At 36.1% G+C, this 22405-nt stretch overlaps 2 protein-coding genes across 4 annotated transcripts in view; both read left to right on the plus strand.

Annotated features, from left to right (window-relative positions):
- Nucleotides 1-15433, plus strand: part of LOC135693848 (stimulated by retinoic acid gene 6 protein-like) — a 36384-nt gene extending 20951 nt beyond the window's left edge. For all 3 annotated transcript variants that reach the window (XM_089111341.1, XM_089111342.1, XM_089111340.1), the window contains exons 8-19: nt 347-429; nt 3929-4008; nt 4335-4396; nt 6325-6373; nt 7634-7718; nt 8894-8981; nt 10020-10068; nt 10698-10791; nt 11715-11816; nt 12236-12399; nt 12976-13098; nt 14072-15433. In XM_089111341.1, the coding sequence (XP_088967467.1) occupies nt 347-429; nt 3929-4008; nt 4335-4396; nt 6325-6373; nt 7634-7718; nt 8894-8981; nt 10020-10068; nt 10698-10791; nt 11715-11816; nt 12236-12399; nt 12976-13098; nt 14072-14250 (1158 nt within the window). In that variant the 3' untranslated portion in view covers nt 14251-15433. The remainder of the gene's footprint in view (nt 1-346; nt 430-3928; nt 4009-4334; nt 4397-6324; nt 6374-7633; nt 7719-8893; nt 8982-10019; nt 10069-10697; nt 10792-11714; nt 11817-12235; nt 12400-12975; nt 13099-14071) is intronic.
- A 5442-nt stretch (nt 15434-20875) lies between these two features.
- LOC135693851 (stimulated by retinoic acid gene 6 protein-like) overlaps nt 20876-22405 on the plus strand; it is a 40800-nt gene continuing 39270 nt past the window's right edge. Inside the window, exon 1 of the mRNA XM_089111343.1 lies at nt 20876-20978. The gene's annotated coding sequence lies outside the window, so the exon portion shown is untranslated. The remainder of the gene's footprint in view (nt 20979-22405) is intronic.

A 22405-nucleotide genomic window follows, 5' to 3' on the forward strand; every position in this document is an offset into this window, starting at 1 on the left:
AGTATCTAAATTTATAATTTGATTATGTTACGTATCATATGCTAATTTTTTGTGTGGAGTTGTTGCCAGATTCCTAGAGATGCAATTCGTGACCATTTAAAGAGACCTGGTGTAATGGGGTCGCAAAATGAAGATTCATAATCAACAATTTTACATTTCTTGATGTTCTGTATTTAAAAACAATTGTTGAATATATCCAAAACTGGATCCGATGGAGTCTTCAAAGGACACGATAAATTTTCTTGGTTATTCAAGTTTTTGAACCAAGCGACCACTATATGAAGAAAATCTCTCTGCCCTTCTATCGAGGGAATAACAAGCAAAGAGATTTGTTTTTGTTTTTCAGCGCTTTTACAATGAAGGTTCTGACACCGACAGATATGCGATCCAATACGTTTCACGGTTGCTAAAGAAGAAACGTGTTGCTGTGTGAGTGTTTATGAACTCAATAATTAATTTAATCAACAAGGCAGCGTCATAGAGAAACTAATCCCCTAGAAATTTGTGAAATATATGGACAAGTTGCCCTGAAAAGACACTGTCTATATTTCCCGTGAACGCACTATTAAGCCCTAGGTGGGGGCTTATTTATTTTTTCAGTCCAAGAGGGGGGCTTAAAGAGAGGGAGCTTATTAGAGAGGGGGTTATTTATTATTTAAATTTATTATGAAAATGCCTCAATGATCTAGAATTTCTTCGAAAGAATTAACATTGTTCGGGAGATGAATCATGCCCATCTTGCAGACATGCACTATCCAACGTTTCAGGGTCATTGCACATGCGCATTATCACACGAAGCCCTGTCAGGTAGTTCTAGGGTTGTGTGGTCACAGGCAGAGCCGTTGTGCAAATACTCTTTTTGATGCGCATGTGCAATGACCCTGCAACATTGATTTGTTTAAGACGGTATTGTTTCGAAACAAAAGACTGAGGATTTCGTCTCCCGAACAATGACGTCACTATCCTCTTGTTGCACAAGAAAATCTTCTCATGGGCTGCATATGGTCATCATAACACCTGTCAAGAGACCCATCCAATTCGCATGTTTTCTTTGTTTGACATCAGGGTTTAAGGGGGGCTTACTCTAAGGTCCTTAATAGAAGGGGGGACGCTTATTAATTTTTTGATTTTTTTCTGACCCACCTGGAGCTTATTTGGACCCCCCCCCCCCCCCCGTTTATTAATTTTTATATGCAGTCATTTATAATTCATTTATTTCATTTGTCCTTTGATCTTGCAGATTTTGAAATTTCTGTAAAGTTTCTCTTAAATGAAGAGGTTGCATTGTACAAAAGTTTAAACATAGAAAAGTAGTGACATCCTAAAAAAGTTCACATAGGCCTGACTGATGTACACAATGATAATTAGCCTGCTCATTTTAGTAATACAACAATACATTATTACATGGTGATAATTGTCATTTTGCTATCAATTGTATTCAGAAGAAAATCTCCTTTGACCCCAAAAAAGAATCATCACGTTATTTTTCAGATTTTTCACATTTCTGACCCCCCACTTATTAGGACCCCCACTTATTTATTTTTTGAAAAATTTCTGACCTCCCCCAACTATCAAGACCCCCCCTTCTATTAAGGACCTTAGAGTAATAGCAAGATTGGCTTATTTTGAATTTTTGCTTGGTAAGGGGGCTTAATAAGGAGAGGGGCCTAATAGAATAGAGGGGCTTAATAAAGAGAGGGGTCTAATAAAGAGAGGGGCCTAATAGAGAGAGGGGCTTAATAGAGAGAGGGGCTTAATAAAGAGAGGGGTCTAATAAAGAGAGGGGCCTAATAGAGAGAGGGTCTTAATAGAGAGAGGGGCTTAATAGAGAGCGGGGCTTAATAGAGAGAGGGGCTTAATAAAGAGAGGGGTCTAATAAAGAGAGGAGCCTAATAGAGAGAGGGGCTTAATAGAGAGAGGGGCTTAATAGAGAGAGGGGCTTAATAGAGCTTTTACAGTATTTGAAGTATTAATCAAGTGAACCCGACTGAAAGATAACCTCGATGATTATGGTTGTAGACAAAGCTGCAATAACCATCTCACTACCATATCATGGGTATTAAAACTTGAATTTTTTTGCAAATGATGCTCAAGAAGGTTTTAGTAGGGGTAGGGGTAACTCCTTGCTGTTTCTTAAAACACGCCATTTTTCTATTACGATTTGGACCTTGACTGCAAGACTGCTAAACCCTTCTTGCAGTGCAATTTTTTGACCAGAAAACTGCTATGGCAGACTATTGAAGTATGACTTTCCTTCTTCTCAATTCATTTCATCCTTTTTTCGGAGGATTTCAAAGACATGTTTTAACATGCGCTCTAGGGAGAAAATTGGAAGGATGACGGTGACCCAAGTTTCTACTCTACTGACATTGTCCAAACAGGGGCACGACTATCCTATTTCCCCAAGCTATTCTTGCCGACTGTTGCTCTCATTTACATATTAGTCTTGATCAGCCCCAGATCACAATAAACAAAGTAAGAGCTATTATACAAATTTATTATAACTAATTATACTATAGCTATACGTTTTTTGTATGTAAATTGATAGACCATATGTAGCGGGATCTTTATCGAAGAAGTGTGACGAAGAGAAAAGAATTTCGTTTATGTTTTCTGCTTCATCATCGAAATCAAAAGTCCTCTAACTAACTACGTGCTGAAATATATATCCTTAAGTTAAGTGGGTCATAAGTAGCATGATAACGAGGTTAATACTGGAAAGGAGAATATTCCCATCACACATAGCGTAGATGGGGGAGGTCAAGGGTGCGACAGCCCGCAAATGCTATGAAAGTTGGTCTGAAGAAAATGCGAATCTGCAGTTAAATCAGTAACTCAGGAAATTGAGGTTTTATATTTCAGACAAAGATTAAAATTGGGATGGGATCTTGAACATTCGCTATGTCGAATGTTTTTTTCCGTGTTCCTCGTTTTGATATAAGGGATATTTGATAAGGTGTATACCGTCCCCAATTCTAAATATATTCTCAATCTATCTTGATAAATGAAATAAGTGAGATAAATGAGCTCTTTCCTTGGTCCATATCTACTTTTAAACACAGATGACCCCTTTTTGATCGAAAAAATCCCGAGTCCGGATATCTCGAAGTCCCGCTATGTCGAAGAAATTTTCATTTCCCGTACGAGTTCGAGATAGCGGGACAAGACTGTATCCTCAATCTATCTTTAAACTATTCCAAAACCATCCCACAACCTTTGACTATTCTGTAAATATCAATAGGCCCAGGGGTATATGAGTTTCCCAGGTGTAACACAAAATTCGAAATGACAATATTGCTTTAAAAACGAGCCGATATTATTCCCAAACTGCTAATGCATGTATAGACTGACATTTTTAAGAAGCAAGAAACCAAATGCTCATAAAGAGGTTCGCAGATTTTGGTCCTAGAAGAATGAACTTAGCTTGAAGCCTCTGAAAACGATTTGTTATTCTTGCACATTTGTTAACGGCTTTGGACAAACAGGAATTGTAAAGAAAATAGCCAGCATGAAAAAGTCAGCAACAAAAAGCTACATATGACTGTTATTGTGTTTGAATAACCAACCATCAACCACGCACAGATGGCTTATTCCAGTGTTCTTACAAAAAGGGTCGTTTTCCAGCATTCTTCAGTGCGTGGTCTGCAATACCCTGGACTTCCTGCTGTTGGACTCACCTTTGGACCCAAATTTTCCAACCTGGCAATGCCCCACTGTTGATACGGGAAGGAAATGATGAATATATAAAGAGGAAATATGATTATGAATACGGTGGCTAATAATGATTGATATGAATTTTCTGAATGGTTCTGTTGGGTGGAGAGGAGAAAGATGTATTTGGGACTAAAGGCACTAAAGGGATTTTAAATTTATACTTGTTTTTGCTATTAACCATGTTGAATACTCTTTGAATATTCTTCATTACCAGGAAAGAACTTTTACCGGCACCACACGCTCTTCAGAGAATAGTTGATTTTATTCGATACAGAATATATCCACCGCAGCCAGGTAGGGTTAAACCTCATTCATTTATAAAATCAATGAAGAACATAACAATCTTAGAGTAAGTTTTGGAAAGGACACCCTTTTTGGCGAATGCATCATCTTCGAGTTGATTGGAAGTTTATCAAGATTACGTTTTCAGAATGGAAAGGGTTGGGGTCAATCAAAAGTTAGACATGCTACAAAACTGCTTTTCTTTGTCTTTTAATGCAAACGTGGAAAGCGATAGAGATGTTTCAATGGGCGAAAAAAATACTTACATAATCGACAAGCTAGCTAGAACAATTTGTCATGAAGTGATACGACCTATAATCTCATTATTTTTTATGTAGAATTCAAATTCTCAACAAGGTTTGTCTGCACAATGACTGTATCATTCATCGCGGTATACCAGGCAAGTTTTTCTAAGCTTCTTCATTTTCAAATTTATAAGGGGGGGGGGCCTGTAGAGCCATGAAATTTCAAGGGCGTGTTAACGGGGGGAATACACAGTGTGCCAAGGGGTGGAAGAATTTTTTCAATATCATCAGATGGGTTTAAAGCTTGTTCAAAATGTTCATCATTTGTTCAAAATTCAGACCCTTACCAAATGAGCAAAAAGAATTTTAGGTTCAAAGTTCAATTTTGAAGCATTTTGTGTCTGTTTGAAGTTGAACAATAGATACGAAATGACATCTTTTTTATTTTGAGGGACGTTTTTTGGAAAATACAGGAAAATTTATGATTTTCAAACAGTAATGGCTCTTCTTTTCATCTAGAACACATAGCATACACATTGTTTTCATAAATTTACATGCATAAACAACATTAAAACAATTTTTGAAGCATAAAGACAAAAAGTTCATTCCAAAAACAATTCAAACACCCTAGGTAAGTATAAATCCTGAGAATTTCAGATTTCGCAAGGTTTTTCTTTATGGTGGAAACAATGATTTTGGTGAATATGCCCAAATAAAGAAATTTAGCCCAGACACCCCAAAAATTGTTTTTAGAGAAACATTTTTCATCATGTAGAGAATTAAATTACGATTCCAAAAGCTCTCCAAGCCTTTTTCCATGTTCGGCAATTATGGGCACATTGTGGCATGGTGTACTGGAAGACATTAATTCAGAAATTTGATTATTTTCTCATATCAAAAATTGTTGGTCTTGAATAAAATCCATAAACATTGAATCCTAGTAAGAATTAGGTGACTGAAGGTTAATTCGACTCTGAAATTATTAAAGCAAAAATGATCTAAGCCCTATATTCATGCTATAAGTAATACCCTTCCAAAAGGGCCACTATTGTCTCAGCAATGATAAGAAACTTTTTTCAATTTAAAGTAAAAACAATTTCATATGGCTGTATGTGTGAAAAGGCCACAATTATGGTGAAAAGTCAGATTTAGAATCCCATTGAATGCCATAGTTTATATCGTCGTTAGTTTTATTATGTTAGCTTATTGTATATTTGTATATATTACTTTTAGCTATCCAATCTATTTTTGCTAGCAAGTGAATAATGTGATAGTAATGAAAATGATAAGAGCTGTACATGAAGAGGACAAGAAGGAAAATGTAGATTTCAAATTTTTTAGGTCTCTTGCCCTCTTATTAGCCGTATGGTTATGAAGTTTCTTTTTGAAAATCATATTATTCTTCAGTGTAAGACACTACTTCGCTCCGAACGTAAGTAACCAGCAGCCCCAAAACCCCCTCCAACCTCCCTCCAAACACCCCTCCAACCTCCCTCCAAACACCCCTCCAACCTCCCTCCAAACACCCCTCCAACCTCCCTCCAAACACCCCTCCAACCTCCCTCCAAACACCCCTCCAACCTCCCTCCAAACACCCCTCCGACCTCCCTCCAAACACCCCTCCAACCTCCCTCCAAACACCCCTCCAACCTCCCTCCAACCCCCCCTCCAACCTCCTTCCAACCCCCCCTCCAACCTCCTTCCAACCCCCACTAGGTATTGCTCTAGTTGCTACCCTGTAGTACCCTGGGTGCCAGGGCCTAAGAGACTCTAAGAATGAAGAACAGGGGAAAGGAATTATCCCTGTAGCCACTTTCTTGTTAAGTTGAGCTGTGTGTCGGCTTTGTGCATGCCTCTTTTTTTGTCTTAGACTCACAATTTACAGCTTAATCATTCAACCCATTTGGTTACCTTTGGGTAGAGAGAGGTTGCCAGAAAAAATGCACCGTGTAACAATAGCTTAAGTGATTTCTCCAATCGACATCCAACAGATTTTTTGTTAAAGATTAGCTTTCATGAACTGAACCAGTTAGTTTTGTTAAATACATGTATAAAATTCGTAGTTCAAATCTTTTCTTGCAAGGTGATGGTGTATTTAGCCGTTTACATCAAATTTCCAGGCATCAAAATTGGTGAGTTTGATTCTACAAATGTTCAAGTATTCCTGCCTTGTTTGGTAAAACGTAAATATGCTGCATCTGGAGAAATACCAATACTTTACTGGATATTGCATGACCTAGATATTGCATTCAAAATTGCCTTGATAGCACTTTTAAAGGGTTCACATATTTTAAAGCGCCTGTGACATAATTTTCGTACTTTTGGGTTTATATATCTATTCTTATGTAAAATGGCCTGTTATTTTCATTTCTGAGGTTAGTTTTTACGTTTCGTGAGCTTGGCTAGCCGCACTATTTTGCTTAATTTCAATATCAAAACGCTTTTATTTAAAAAAAAGATCAGATATAAGATAAGAGCAGTGCAACGCTTCAATTGAGAGCATAAAAAAATCATGTCACAGGCACTTTAAACAAGAAGAGAAATCTTCCTTGGGTTGGTTGGCATTCGAATATTTGATTCAGGTGATTTTGATGCTAATTTGACTAAAAATTTTTTCGAGGTTTCCCAAAGCAACAATATCGAGGCTAGAAAAGAACCAATTATTTTTTTTTCATTTGTAACAGGGCCTACACCACGAAATTGGAAGTGGGTGTCAAGGCTAGCAAAAGTAGGGGGCCAAGGCTTTTTCCCCTTTTACTGCAGTAGGGGGTCTTTTACTGCAGCTTTAAAACTACTTGCTTCGTAAAAAAAGTGGTAGGGGCATGGCCCCTCCGCCCCCCCCCCCACCCCCACCCCGGTGGCTTGGGCCCTGTGTAATTAAAAGCAATGCCAATAGAATTACAAATACAGAAACAGTATTACTTAGAGTCTAGTGCTAGATGATTAAGTCACAATTTTAAGTATTTCACGACTCTGCGCTTGTGATAGCAAGGAAACGATGAAGAGACATTATCGATGCTAATAGTTACAAAGTTGTGGTAAAGTACTTCTATTAAAAAAACGATGATCTTTGATAATGGTTGTATTCTTGAAAATGATTTGCGGGAGACTTTTTGCATCCAATTTTTACACTTCTGCACCCTCTTTGCGTGAGGTTTGGTACTTATTCCAAACTTTTTGACTGATTTTATTGTTTTCATGATTTTTCCAAGTAAGTCTACCAATTGAATCGATTGATTCATCCTGTTGCTTCATTGGCTTACAAGTGGACGATTTATTCAGTGATTTTTGTAGAAGAAGGGAGTATTTCTCCTTGTAAATTGGTCATTTCTCAAATGAACTGAAATATTCTGAGATATGAATGAAGTTTTTCTTAACACTACTGTATTTAGTTCCAGGTGCTCCAATTGCTGGTGCTATTATTGTGTCCGGAGTAAGAAGCTTGTTGGTGGGAATAAATGCGTTCAAATGGCACAGGTATTTCTATAACCGGTCTCGTAGATAATAAGATTATCATTTTTTTCAGCCGAATGGTACTGAAGTGGATAATGTCATCTAATCTACATTTTCTTTTATCAGTCGTTACTTTGGAGTTATTTTCGTATGCATCATAATTAAGCTATTAAATCATCACCCTTCCCTGATGCTTGTTCTAGACTCTGTCTCCACTTCGTCTTGCTCCTCGCAATGTTTGCAGTCTCAGTCGTCACTCTTAATCATAATCATCATCATACCAGTATTATCATCAATGATTAGCATCAAAACAAATATACTTCCACATGTGTTTAAGATTCTCTGTTTTCTATGAAATCATTCAGACTATACACCGACTCAAAAAGACTGATTGGAAATTGCTCATTCAACGAGAATCTATGGCATTATAAAGGGTTTCCAAATAAAATTCTTCCAAACAAACTTGTGCATCCTTGTTAAGAAAGGGGTGGGGGTGAACATTGCCGGAGTTTTTCTGTATTTTAACAAAGGGGCTATGCCCCCGATCCCCCATCCATGGCTCCCCTGTCTTTTTCATGACATTCCTGCTTTAGATTCTAAACCAGCAATCGAGATTCTTCTTCATCGTCTTATTTTACCTGATTCTTTTTCAGCGTCCGTTGAATGCTTATCTCTCTTCTGTTCTCATTCATGACACCGCACCCAGCCCGGGTTCTACCGTACGCCTGGCCGAGTCATATTTTCAATGTCTTTGAGCTTAAGACATAGCAGTACTGACTTTTGCTTCAAAAGTGTTTCGTATTTTATAGATCTCTGCAAATCAACTGTTATTCTTCTTTGAGTATATCTATTGAACTCATTTTGGCTGATATTTGTTGACCGAGATATGCATGCTTGCGTATTTTGTCAAAGACCTCTCAATGTAGCTTGTATTAATATTTTCATTTGAATACTGGGATCATTTCAAATCACCTTGGTATTCTTTTTCTCGATCTTTGTCTCATCATTCTTACTTTGTAAAAAGAAGATATTATTGGTTCTCAGTTTCATCTCACTTAGCTACTACTCCAATGTATTTGAACTCACCAACCTGCTTGTATACTATTAAATGTACGTCTATGAGAAGTAATTTTAAAGCTATTCAACCGGACTTTTTAACGATACAACCTGATTGATGCTTTGATGCAACTTTTCTATAGAAATCATTTGATGAGGCTTCGTTTGGGTGACAGAGAATGGCTACCACCCTCTTTAAAGACATTCGATTCCTGTCCAACACGTGCTACGGTTTGTATTAATATTTTGTTTTCATCATATCAGACAATTCTTTTTTATTTATTGTGTATTATACGTTTTATACAAATTCAAAGGTCATGTCGAAGTGTTTTATGTATTTAATTCTACAAGGCTTATCAAAACTTATATTACATTTCTCAGCCCCAGGTATAACCTATTTAAAAGTACATTACACCCCGTTTATAGGAAACTCATTAATAAAAAACTGCAGGCTGATTTCTTAAAAGTTGTGTACGTGTGCCACAGAAATTGCTGAGCCTGAATCAATTTCCAGTATCTTTTTAGTGATTGCTCAAAACAAAAACTTGTTAAAAGTCAATGTAAGAAACAGTTTTACAGAAACGAACTAGCTTTCAACTTAGTTAATTTCAAACACTGTTCTGTAAAAATTCATTTTTTTTGTCAAAATTTGTCATTGTCAAACCATGGCTTTATGAGATTATTATCATCTTCATCATCTTCTTTCTTTTGTCATTTCCATTTCAAGGTCCTGTCTAAGAACTAATTTTGACACTTTGTCAGGCAGTTGTTTGTTATTTTGAACACTTACCGTCTAAAGCTACAAACAGCTTGCTATTTATATTTTTGGGGAATCCATAGTACTAAAAACCCCTTATGCATCGAGGCATGCATCAATGGTTCTTTACTTGCTAATCTTTAGATACCTATTCTGTGTTTAGTTCCGATACATTTCCTCATCAAATTGGGACGATTTACGAACTCGTTCCAGCCGAAATGGTGGGATGTGGGCGTGTGACCTCTTTGGTTTCTCGTTGAGTCGCCGTTGAACTAAAACTGCTAAAACTACTTCTAGCAAAAAGGGAAATATTTTTTATTGAGTTGCTTGATACAAAGCTTACAATAGAAAAGTGAAATATAATAGAATACATTATTTAATATCAATAAATTAGTTTGCCTTTCCAGGCTGTTCTTGCGATATTCATTTTCTTATAGGATACTCATTAGCCTGTTTTTCAAAATCAATAACTGTTTTGAATGCATAACCAAACATCTTTGAATTGATTTTAGATTGGAAGCTTGAAGTTTTCAGGATTTCAGATTGCGTATTCTGCAATTAGTAAGTGTTTTGTGCAGTTTAAATACCTCATCAAGTAAATAATGCGCGACGTAATTGTGGACTTGGGTACAGGTTGTCATTAAAAAACAGGTATACTCTTTGAATGGTGCCAAAATAACTTGAAAAAGTGAGATTCTAGTCTGTCCAAAGAGCTCATGCACAATGCCTACCGTCCATCTGAAGGTTTGAACCATCAAATTCCAAAGACAAACCTAACCCGCTCTGGTCTCCAATGTAGACAATATTGAAGTGACCTCAACTGTTGTTTGTTTAATTTTTTGTGTGGTATGGTATATTGTAAGTATTTAGTTGTAATGTTATCTTGTAGAATTTTATTAGGATTGATTGACAAAAAAATGTAACTGAAAACTGAGAACTGAAAGTGAACTCTTTCAATATCTACTTTAAGACTCACTTTTCAAACTCCCCTCCCACCGTCACTTCGAAGCATTGCATTTCAGAACTTTGACAGTGGCTTATTTTGTGCCGTATCCTTCTGTCTCATTTTTGCTTGATTGCCTCTTGACAAAGTAAAAATGGGAAAACGTTCTTATATATTTTTTGCTGTTACTATGCAAGTATATTAAAGCAAAAGGAGGAAAGCTTAACATTTTTCTTTTCTATTGCAGATAACATGTTTGTTACAGCCATGCTTGTTTCAATTTTCATTGTTTGCCAAACATATGGAGGTTCTCTACTCCTCAGTTTTATAAAGAGTTATTGGTATGCATGAGCGGCTTTGTTTTGCTTTCTAATATTTTCGTACAGTAATGTACTGAACAGTAACGCGACATATTTGCTATATGATGCTATAGCAAATCTTATCTTTTTTAATTAGAAAAATCTTATATTTCTACGTTTGTTTAGCCTGCGCCCCAGTCCGCAAGTGCTGCCACATTTATGGACTGTGCAATATTGATAAATATTCTGTCCAGAGAGAGGGCTGGGTCTAGTTTTTTGTCTAGTTTAGTTTAGTTTAGTCTTGTTTATGGAAATAATTTATGCAATGACACCTTTGAAGTTTTGCATGAAAAATCTTTGAAGAAATATTCACTGAAACCACGCAGGACGTAGATAAGATGATGCGCGGAGAGTTGAAAGTTTTACAAGGTCGGAACCGTTGACAATTTCAGCTAATTGCAAAATTTTGAAGGGTTGCATAAATTAACCCCAAGATCCGGATATCTATCAATATTGCACAGTCCATAAATGTAGCAGATTTTGTGGACTGGGGCACAGGCTACGTTTGTTTGTCTTCTTAGTGTTTTTTAATTTCTCTATGATCATTCCACATTTTGTTGCAGTATTTACATGATGTTTTAGCATTTACTTGTTTTTTATTAATACCTATGTTGTCATCCTATTTACTGTCGCTACCGAATGCCTTGCTTACAATGTGAATTCCAGTTATGTTTATATAGTTCTTCCAAGAACTAGAAAATTATCTACTTGTAACGAATGTTATTTGAATTAATTGATACCAAGTCGATTTATCGAAGCACGTATGAAACATTTTATTTGTCCTAAATTTTCAAAACTGTCATTCTTTTGGCTAGTGCCTAATTTCTACTGCCTAATAGCTAGTTTTTATCCATCCTCATTATGAGATCCAATTCAAAATGTCGACCTATCCAGTTACTTTTCAGGCCATATTTTCTCAGTATGTCTGGTGTCTGGCTTGCCCAAAGACTGCTTGTTAAATATGTCTTCATTCAAAAGAAGGATGGGCTTGTGGCAATCATCCGGAGGTAATTTTCAGCCAAAATGTCACGTCACTTTTCTGATTGATAGTTCGAGTTTTTTGTTCCCTTGCCTTCATTGAGTTCGGGCTTCCCTGAAAATGTGTATGGGATTCATATTAGGGCGTTACTGTCCCCTGGATTTAAACGAATTGAAAGATTCAATTCTATCTTGAATATGTTGCGATACTAAATTCAAAACTGATACACAACACATGGCGTATTCTACTATGCATAACAACCCAATACCAAATCGAAACGTTTTTCTCTTTCAATTAAATCTCTACGCCTTCAAGATATTACATTTTTGCATTTGGTAACAAAAGACATATTACACATGCAACCACATCTCCTTTTAATTTACTTTAAGGTATTTTTTGCTTTTCATTAATTGTATCTGTGTGCTAAATAAAATGAATTCTTTTCAGGCGAGGTTTCAACCACCTGTCCTACTTTTTCTTCTTTTTCAATTCACTTCTTGGTGGAGTATCGTATATTCTTCGCCTCGTAAGCGGTCTCCTGCTGGGTTTGTTATTTCTGGAGAGAACACAGAAAAGCTTGATTCCACGTTCCTTTGAGCGCTTTGACCGAGGTAAACTACAGCTACTTTAAAATGGCTTTGAAAAATTGAAACATTTTATAACATATGTCATATGAAAAACTTTTAGCCAATATTTTATAAAATGTTTGCTTTTTTCAAAGCCATTTTCAAGTTCTGTACCGCCAAAAAACTGTTTACATTTTCTTCACACTTTTTGTGTATGATAACTTCGAATAGCCTTCTTTCTTTTTAAAACGTTCAATTATAAAAACGAGGTATTTAAAAGTGAAATTAGAATATGAATTTTAGCGGCTCCATACTCTCTTTTTTTAAGAGCCAGATTGTTTTGGATTCGGTGTACTTTTTTTTGGATGATTTGAGGCTCGGGTGTTCTTAATGTTGCTCTCATTTCAATATTGGTTTGTCTGAAACTACTAACTGTCAATTATTTCAATGCCCTTAAACAACAGTTTTGCGTGACATTTTTAGTAGCTCGGTTGGCAAGCCAGGGACCGCGGGGGGGGGGGGGGGGGGCACTCGCACCGAAGTATGAAGCTGCTGAACTTAGTTGCTTTTCTTATAATGTTGTGGTTCTCTGCATCCAGTGATGTAAATTTTCTTGTTTAGGTTACGTTTCTTATCTGTCATATCTACACGTGGAACATACATTTGGCAATCCTGTGTTGGTGGTCTTTGTAAAACTTCTGAATCTGTGTACACAGTGCAGCGAATTTGGTAAAATACAAGATGGTAAGAGTTATTAACTATCTCAAATTTATGTTAGGCTTTTTATTTTTTTCAATTTCACTTAGTTGTGATTAAATTCAATTTTATTACCCTTTATTGAAAAACTACAGAGTTCTGTAATTTAAGAAATAATTAAACACATTAGAAATTTTCAGGAACTACAGGAACTAAAGATACAAAAATGCATTTTGTAGCATTGTATATTTCCTGACCCTTTTCAAAAGAAAGAGTTTTTTATATGTCTATACGTAATTATAGAAGAGTGTATTTTGTATTTAAAAACATTTTTATTTCTGTAAGCGAAGAGCATGAAATTCCTGTCACTTACAGTACGGTCCATAGGACTTTATGTAATTCTTTCTAGTAGAGTGTTTTCTAAAAAAACGAAATACTGCATATCAGATTTGTGGGAATGTGTTGAAGGAACAATTCAGTGCCTACTCTAAGCCTTTTTTCCAAGACCACTGATTTTGCTAAATGGAAAGAAAGGGGGTCCATGTGTACACATTTGGCAAAAATGTGGCATACCACGTTCTTCAAATTGCTGGAAACTGAAACCACACCCAATTTTTTTCATTAAACAAAACTTTATTATGTTTCTTATTATGTTATTTTTGCATATGTGACATTTTAAATAAGTATGATAGAATGAGAGGCAAAAGTAGGCAGAATCAATCAAACTCAAAACAAGTTAAGTTATTACAATGTCACATGCCTTTTTTATTTTTCGCTGAATATTCATTTATTTAGAATGGTTACTCTAGTTATTCTAAATAAGTGAATATTGGCAGAATATATTCGATACCTGGACACTACACCATTGATAAGCACCTTGACAGGAAGTCGCCCTGTCTCGAGATATGTAACAGTGTCTCAGATCAGATCATCCAAGTGAGTCGTAAGACGTTTGCAGCACTACTGTGCAGTACAGTAGGTAGTATGCCAGAAACAACTCAATACATTTTTTTTCATATAGCTAATGTTGTCGAAAACGTGACTGGCAGAACAACAGCTTCGTTGGAAAGATATCACTTGGCAAGAAATAGATGGTTCCTTGCGTACACATTGATTAAAAACCCAGCCTTGATTACATTCAGAGGTAAAAACTTGCCTGTGGCTACAGCATCAGAGAAAGATGTAGTCTTGAATATTTAGGCGTCTTGCGATGATGTCTTGGTATCCTGAGAGTGTTACGACTCTGCAGAGCGGCTCTGCTGACTTCGAAGGAAGGGTTTTGAGTACTTTTATCTATATTTTCAAAGTAACAATATGCTGTTTTTCGTAGTAGCCTAGACAAAGGTAGGTTCATAGCGTATCTGTTTCAGATCACCCATAAGGGTGTAGATGAAAGAAAATTTGATGCAAGCATGTAGAAGTTTGTATTTTTCTTAGTAATCTGGTAAATATTGTCTTCCAAGACAACAAAGCAGCTGTTGAGTTAAGTTTTTTGATAAGTCCTATGTTTTCCTGCGTGATTTCCATTCTGCAGCTTTTGGTAGGTGGATGGCTTCGTGATTCCCAACAAAGCGAAAGGTGTGCATTTTCGCTATTGCACCTATACTCGATCATAAACACTGAAGTGAATTGACTTGGTTTTACTTTCAAGGCACTTAACTTTTTCACCAATTCTGTTTTTTCGCCTAACTTTTCAGGAAACGTGCATAATTCCAATGTAGCTCAAGGTGTGTGTGCCAAATTGTGTTTCGCGGGGGTTCAGTGCTTAATTAACAAAGGAACAATGGGGCACTCTCAAAAATTCTCACAAAATAATTGCAAAGTAAGGGAAGGCTTACTTCTTAGCATTATGAAGGGGGCTCCTTGGCCACCCTTGGGTTATGCACCATTAGTACTTTAGTATTGTGTTCCTCCCTACATCCTCGACCATAGACTGACGAAATGTAATTGTTTTATCAGAAGACTTTTATCAGAAAATCATGCATCAAAAGCACAAGGTTTATATTATATACATCCTTCTTTTACCATCGCTAATGGAACGGGTTAGCCTTCAGTACTTATTATGCACATCAAACTTGAGGTAAACAAAATATCTCGAGTTCGCACTTTGCAATAACGGGACATTGGTAGTTGTGGGAACCCTGCGCAGGAGCCATATTTCCAGTAGTCATTTATTTGCTATTGTGATTGATTTTGTTTGCGTGTTTAGAGTCACATGCTTTTGCTTATTATATAGGAGCTGTCAACATATTGATTTATTGAGTAATTTACCTTTGTGTTATAGAATTGATGAGTAACTTGAGTTAGAGGAGTTGCCACGAGTTTTTTTTGGGAGAGTAGGAGCGTAGTCTCTGATAAAATTGATTATGGAAAATTGATACAACTGTGTTTTTTTGCGTTCACTTTGCGATTTGATAAAAGCAGCCTTTCGAATCAGTTCAAGTCAATACAGTAGTAGCCGTAGTTTAGGGTTTTCGCCAAAGAACCCGAAAGGGCCCCATAAAACACTAGTTACAACCTATGAGCTACTGACACTATAAAAACCTACCTGAAAGTATAAAAACAAAACTATCTGCTGTACACTTGGAAGGATGAAAATTTCAGGGTCAAACATTGTCTTGACATATAGCCATATGAGCACAGAATCGTTTAAGCCACTGTAATTTGGCATCGGTTCTGAAACAACCTGGCTCGGGGATTAATTTAAGGGTTTTTTGTAAAACTATATGGTTTTACTGATGAACGTAGACGAAAGAAGGACAACAAAATATATACAAAAGTTTTCTTTTATTTCCAAACGACTGCGGTTTCAACCAAGCTTCCAATAACTAAACGACTTTTATTTAACGGCAACTTTAAATGCGAATATAAGCGACTTCGACTGAACGATACGACTCGACTCAACTCTACGGCTTCACATAACGACTGAATTCACAAACAAGGGCACTGCATAAAAATCACATGACAACACATCTTAATTAGGATAACAAAATAATTACTTCAAACAACAAAGGACTGATGACAACAATAGTGGCGATGGAATGATGCAATAACACGGAATGTTGATGGCAAGGTGACAAACAACGGAACTATCAAGAACATCAAAAGAACAGGCAACTGAATATCACGAAACTAAATAAAACATAAAACTTATTGCATAACATTTTTGGACGAGCACGGCTAAGCTAAATGTGACGACAAGTCCGTTTATAACCCTACAAAATACACAAGGAATTTTGCATGACCGTCTAGCAAACTGCCTAACCGAAATTTTTAAAGGTTAAATCATGAAAGTAAAGGCCACTGATAATTTTAAGCCTTGGGTACATTCCAGCAAATGAGTGTAAGTAATGTTTCAGAAAACGTGAAAAATGCACGGTCAGCAAAATTTTGACCTTCAAATCTGATTATTTTATCAGAAAGATCTTGCAAAACTGAGTAAAAATTACCAAAACATCATTGTTTCTTGGCGTAATTTGACGTGCTGAATAGAATAAGTTCAACTCCAACTTTAAAACATCACAAAAAGCTATTTTTAGACTTCGGTACTTGTGCCCAGGCTGTTGGGTATCGCCGTATAACCTTGCAACTATGCACGTTGTTCAACTGAAAATTTGAGTGTATTCGCCGAAAAAGCAACCACACATCGCTAAAAATCCTCATTTTTGAGATAAAACGTTGTTCAAAATTGCATTTTGCAGAAGCTCAGTCTCAGCTTGTTCTTAATTTGTTCTCAAATTTTGACCAATTTTGAGGCTCGTGTTCTTATAAAATTGTTCTTATAAAAAGAAAAAAGTGTATTTGAGATTTTTCCTTCCACGTTTCGTTGTTTTCATGATCATAACCACGAAACATTTAGTGTTCGAGCTGCATGAAAAGTTGAGGTACGCCATTAAAACCGACAAGCACGTATTTTGGTCGACGAGGCACCTCCGCGTTTAATTAATTAGGCACGTTAAATTAATGACTGACCTGGTTGAAATATAGCAGTTACTGACTGACCGAAGTCTCAGGAAATCTGTAACAGATTTGACTGTTTATGCAGATCACTGAGTACTTCACTGAGATATCTTACCAGCCGAAAAATCTCCCCCCCCCCCCCCTCACTCGAATATGCCTGGCTCCTCGAATTTTAAATATTTGATAAGCCACCATGTTTAAGCAAGCCCAAATCTGATAGTCATTTTTTTAAAATAGGTTATTTTAGAAAGGAATATAATATTCAAGGAAAAATGAAAATAAAGTATTTTAATATCGATGAATGTTTATAATTTTCCTGTTGTGAGCACGGACTTGCAAAAGTGTTTATCTAAAAGCGAGCTTGAAATATTTGAAACTTGGATATTCAAATGTCGATATAAGTGCCTTCTCAATTTAGTGCTTCAAATTATTAAGCCCCCATTCGAGGATCATAAGTCATAACCACTGATCCATTGGTCATAAGTTCTAAAAATAGATATTTGGGTTGAGTGGTGGTTGTTGTCGAATTTACGTGTTAGTTTCTGGACAAGGAAAAAAGATGGCTGCCAACAACGACATGCAAGTTACGTCTGCCGAATTGAAAGACAATTTTATGCGTTTTGCAAACTCAGCATTACGGACAAGTAAAACTGCTTTCAATAGAGCAAGACAGGTATAATCTTTACAATGTTCTTCAACCATAACGTTGTTTAAAGCATCGTTTTAAGATGTTGATGGGCGTTCTTTAGGCCGCTTTACGGCGCTCCCTTCATGTCACCTGATTATTCGTAAAACATTGCCACAATTCAACATTATTTGAAATGATTTTAAATGCTAGTTTTGTAAATGCCTGCGATCAATCGTTTCGAAATGGTGATAGAATCGTCTATCCAATCAGTTTCAGGAAATGCAGCATATCTGAAAATGTTGTTATTTCCCCAAAAAATGTTGTTATTTTCCCAAAAAATGTTGCTAAAAATAAACAAATGCCATTATAACTCTCAAGTATAAATCAAAACTTTTATTGCTTTTTCAACCAAACACACTTCAGATATGAACACAAAAACACGAAGTTTAAAACTTGCATACAGTGGTGGCCCTAATAATTTAGGGCCCCTAAAGAGGGGGCAGAGAGAGTGGCCTGTCACCCCCTCTGTTGGAGGGGGTTAGCCCCTGTCGGGAAGAACTGTTAAGAATTTTTTAGGTTTTCTTGGAGCAACATTTTGATGTGCTTATAATCAAAAATGTTTAAAATTAATTTCCATGCAGTTTATCCCATTGAGTTAAACGTATTAAGAGCTCACTTGTGTCTTCTTTCTTACATTACTTTTGTAAGCTGTTTCAGGTACCAGCTATTTATTGAAAGTGACATTTAGTTAACTGTTTCACAATGCTTGCAACTTCTTTGTGCTTGTTGGATAAAAGATTTGGACAAGTCAATTTCTTTAAGGCATCAACTATAGGCTTCCCTGAAAGCATTCTTTTGAGTTCGTAGAGCAGTCACTTGGAAATTTTGTCATATCATCAAAGAAGTGCAGTTTTCCACTTTGAGGATGATATGATGACAAAAATTGTGCTTTATGACACTATTTCCACTTTAAATTCACAATGCAAGTCTTTACCTGTATTTTTTTAAATTGAGAAGAACCAAGTGTGCACATTTTGTCTGGAAAATCTCTTTGAAATAAACAAAGCCAGTTGGCCTACTAGTGGCAGTATTTTAAAACAAATGGTAGGCCACTTTGAATGGCTAAAATGTAACATTTACACCAATCAAACACTAAAGAAATTGTAAGCAGATGTTGACCAGCAGAATCACATTTCATTTGTGCATTTTGTTTTGCAAATGCATACAACATTTGGTCAACATCTGAAAATTTTGAAGATATTTCCCAACCCCCATTAATCATGATTCATTTGTTTATTAATTAAAAATGTCAAAGCCCAATAAATGTAATTTCAGTTGCATATATTACAATGCAGGAGTTTATCATTTCTCTAGCTTACAGAAGAGAGATTTGGTAATGCAGAAAGAACAGAGCTAGATGCACAGTTTGAGTACCTGTGCAAGCGAGCAGACACAACAAAGCAGGCAACTGAGAAGCTTGTTGCAAATACAGCTGCCCTGTTAAAGCCTAACCCAGGTGTGTATTTTGAATTATGTTGCTCCTAGACTTTTCTCTATTTTTCTTTATTCTGTTTTTGTTTTGTTTTCTGTTTTTCTACAAAGTAAAATCGAAATTCAGTCATATATGATCAAACATAATATGGATCTGTCAAATGGACTGCAAATGATCAATGCAGTAGTAAAATTTTGATCCCCAGTATAACATTGCAAGCCTAAAGCCTGGTTCATAGTTTTGAACTTATTAGCTTCCGCTAAATTCTGCACAAGGGTAAGCTTTGAAGCATACGCTTTTTCATCTTGCATATCCAAAAAGCGTGAACACATACGTTTTCCGCATGTCCATGCGGGAAGCTTGAAACAATACGCCATAAGCTTTTTCGGTTCATAGTTTCCAGACATGCCGTCGAGGAATGTTCCTCTTGCCCTTCTACTTGTACGGAGAAAAAATAAAAAGAACAGCAAACATGCTGGTATATTCTACCTAAAAATACTTTACGAACCGTTTGCGGGAATTGTGCCGTTATTGTCAACGATTTGCGTTTGATGTCAATGATTCCGGTATAAATAGCCATTTTTCTTGCTCCTGTCCAATAATTTAATATTTGTCCCGATTTCTTACCCTGGGTTCCAGACTGATTGTCCTCTAGCAAAGAATCATACATGTGGGGGTATTTGTGTATCTCTTCACAAAGTTTTCTTTAAAAATCGGCCATTGCTAAGAAATTTTCCGTACGGAAGGCAAAAAAAGTTGAAGATTTCTCAACTCGATAAGTTCAAGGCATACGGGTTTGCAGAAAACAGAATAAACTTCCGTATGCAAGACCTATGCGTCTGATATGGGGCGAAATTGAGCATACGCTAGCTCTTTGGCAAGCCAACACCAGACAAGCTGGCGCCTCCCGCAGAGAAATAAGGCGTACGGGTAAAAGTTTTGATGTAATGCATCAACTATGAACTGGGCTTAAACCTAGAAACTAAGGTTGGTTTTTGGAAATTTGTGCTGACTTTTCAGTTTAGCAATGAGATTTTTCAAAAGGGATGTCATTTTGTTTTAGTCGCATGAGCTTAAAAATCATTTCTTTATACTTGAACTTATCTTTACACCTAAAAAAGCCAGAAAAAATGAATGCCATCCACATTCAAAATATGGCCCTAACACAAGCCTTTATGATGACTAAAAGATTATAATTAGCTCTCTAAGAGTTAATATATAACCAAAACCAACTAATGATGCAGGTTTCTTTATTGTAACATATAGATTCCACTAACAACTATCTTCAAACAGATTCTTTAATTATTTTCTATGACAAACACAAATTTTCCTCTTTTATTTTATTTTATTTTATTTTATTTTAAGGGCTTCTCTAATATGTCAGACTTCATTGCTAAATTTGTTCAGATTATTATACTTTCAAACATTTATCAATAAGGGGATAAACAGGGATAGACTTCGATTTAACTTCAAGCAACATCAAGTTCAATAAACCATGCCTATGTAAATCAAGACAGCACTGGAGCTTTGCCTGTACGATACATATTTTCAAAGGGAGTTTTAATGTGCCTGTTAAGATTTTATTCATGCCAAGGCCTGGTTTCAAGCTTATTATCAAAGGCCTAAGTACATCATTTATCTCATGGTGTTTTTCCAATACGAATCAAACTCTTTTGTTAATGAAAGCTGATTCATTGTTTTCAAATGATGCTGATGCAGGTGCAAGACTTGAAGACTTTGTTTTCGAGAAACTCGACAAACAGTCTCCATTGAGGCCAACAAATTCATTTCTTCTTGGACAGTCAATGTCATCTGCAGGAAGAGAGATTGGTGCTGATAGTGATTATGGTAAGACAAATTTTTTTCTGTAGTTGTTTCTGGCAAAATCTATTAGCCTCTAGCTCCTGCCTGGCAAAGTTAGTATTCAAGATATAATTGCTGTCAGGGGCAAAACTAACAAAAAATTTTTGGAGGGGTATAAAATTTTGCCAACAAAAAGGCATGCCTTACTCTTTAAGGGTATGGTCAACAGATAAGTACTTTTTGCTGCTATTTTGCATTTCTAAATCAATGTTAATACTTAAGTGCCATACTACTTTAGTGAAAGTTCAACTACTACAGAAATGTTAATACCTTACAATTGTTGCAAAAAGTTTACAAGAGGAGAAAACAATTTCTTCTTTTGCTCGGCAAAAATCCTTAATGTGCTGCAGAACAGAGTGTAAAGGGGAGCACCAACCCCTCAAATCCTCCTCTGACAGCACCCCTGATTGCTTCTCTCCTCGCTCTGTTCCATATCTTAGCAGTCATTTCTTTTCTTCTTTTTATTGCCTATCTCTTCACTTTTGTACATTTTCTTTATCTTGTCTCGTGACTATTCGTCTGAATTCATCATAAGACCATTTTCATATCCCCTTTCTTCTTTTCCTTGCAACTTTAATTTCAAACCAATTAGATTTCTCCATTTGAAAGCATTCATAGCATCATTTATACTCTAATTCTATTTAGGAAATTCCCTTAATAAAACTGGAACAGCACTAAAAAGATCGGAAATGCAGAAAAGGACTTTATGCAGAAGACAATCTCACATTACATTCATCCACTGAAAACATTTCTTGATAATGACATGAAAACTCTTGCAGTGAGTAGATTTATATTTTGTTTGAAGGCTCATTGGAGAATTGCTACTGCTGCATGGTAATATGTCTCTAAATGCATTTTAAAGTTTGTTTCAGAAAACAGACAATAGAAAACAGAGAACAGAAAAAGAACCTGCATCAGTTATGCTTTATACAACTCATACATTAAAAAGTTATTTTTGATAAAGTTCCATTTCACTTTTGCAATTGTTAATTTTGAGAGCATATGATTTGACACACACAGGAAAGTATATATATAGGAAATGTGTCAAATTGCAAAAATTCTACCAGAACTAATAACATTTCAATTCAGTACAAGAAATGTGCAACAACTGCCCTCTGGAACCTAAGTTAACAATTTTTATCTGTTTAGGTTTTTATGTAATGGAAATTATTCAAGAATGGGCAAAAAAATCAGTTGAAAAAAGACAAACAAGGGTACAAGGCCTATCTTTGAAATATAAGAACAATAGAAGCATAAAAACGCAACTGTTGTTTGAAGGTAAACAAAAATCCTGACTCCTTGTTGTGAAATTGTGTCGACACCCAACTGCTCATTTCCCATGAACTGTTTTCCAATCACTGCCATGTTATGCTGCCTTTCCTTGACCGTTCAATTTGTAAACAAAACTCATA

Source organism: Rhopilema esculentum, chromosome 11, assembly GCF_057945365.1.
Source record: "Rhopilema esculentum isolate cy_ngs chromosome 11, ASM5794536v1, whole genome shotgun sequence".
NCBI lineage: Eukaryota > Metazoa > Cnidaria > Scyphozoa > Rhizostomeae > Rhizostomatidae > Rhopilema > Rhopilema esculentum.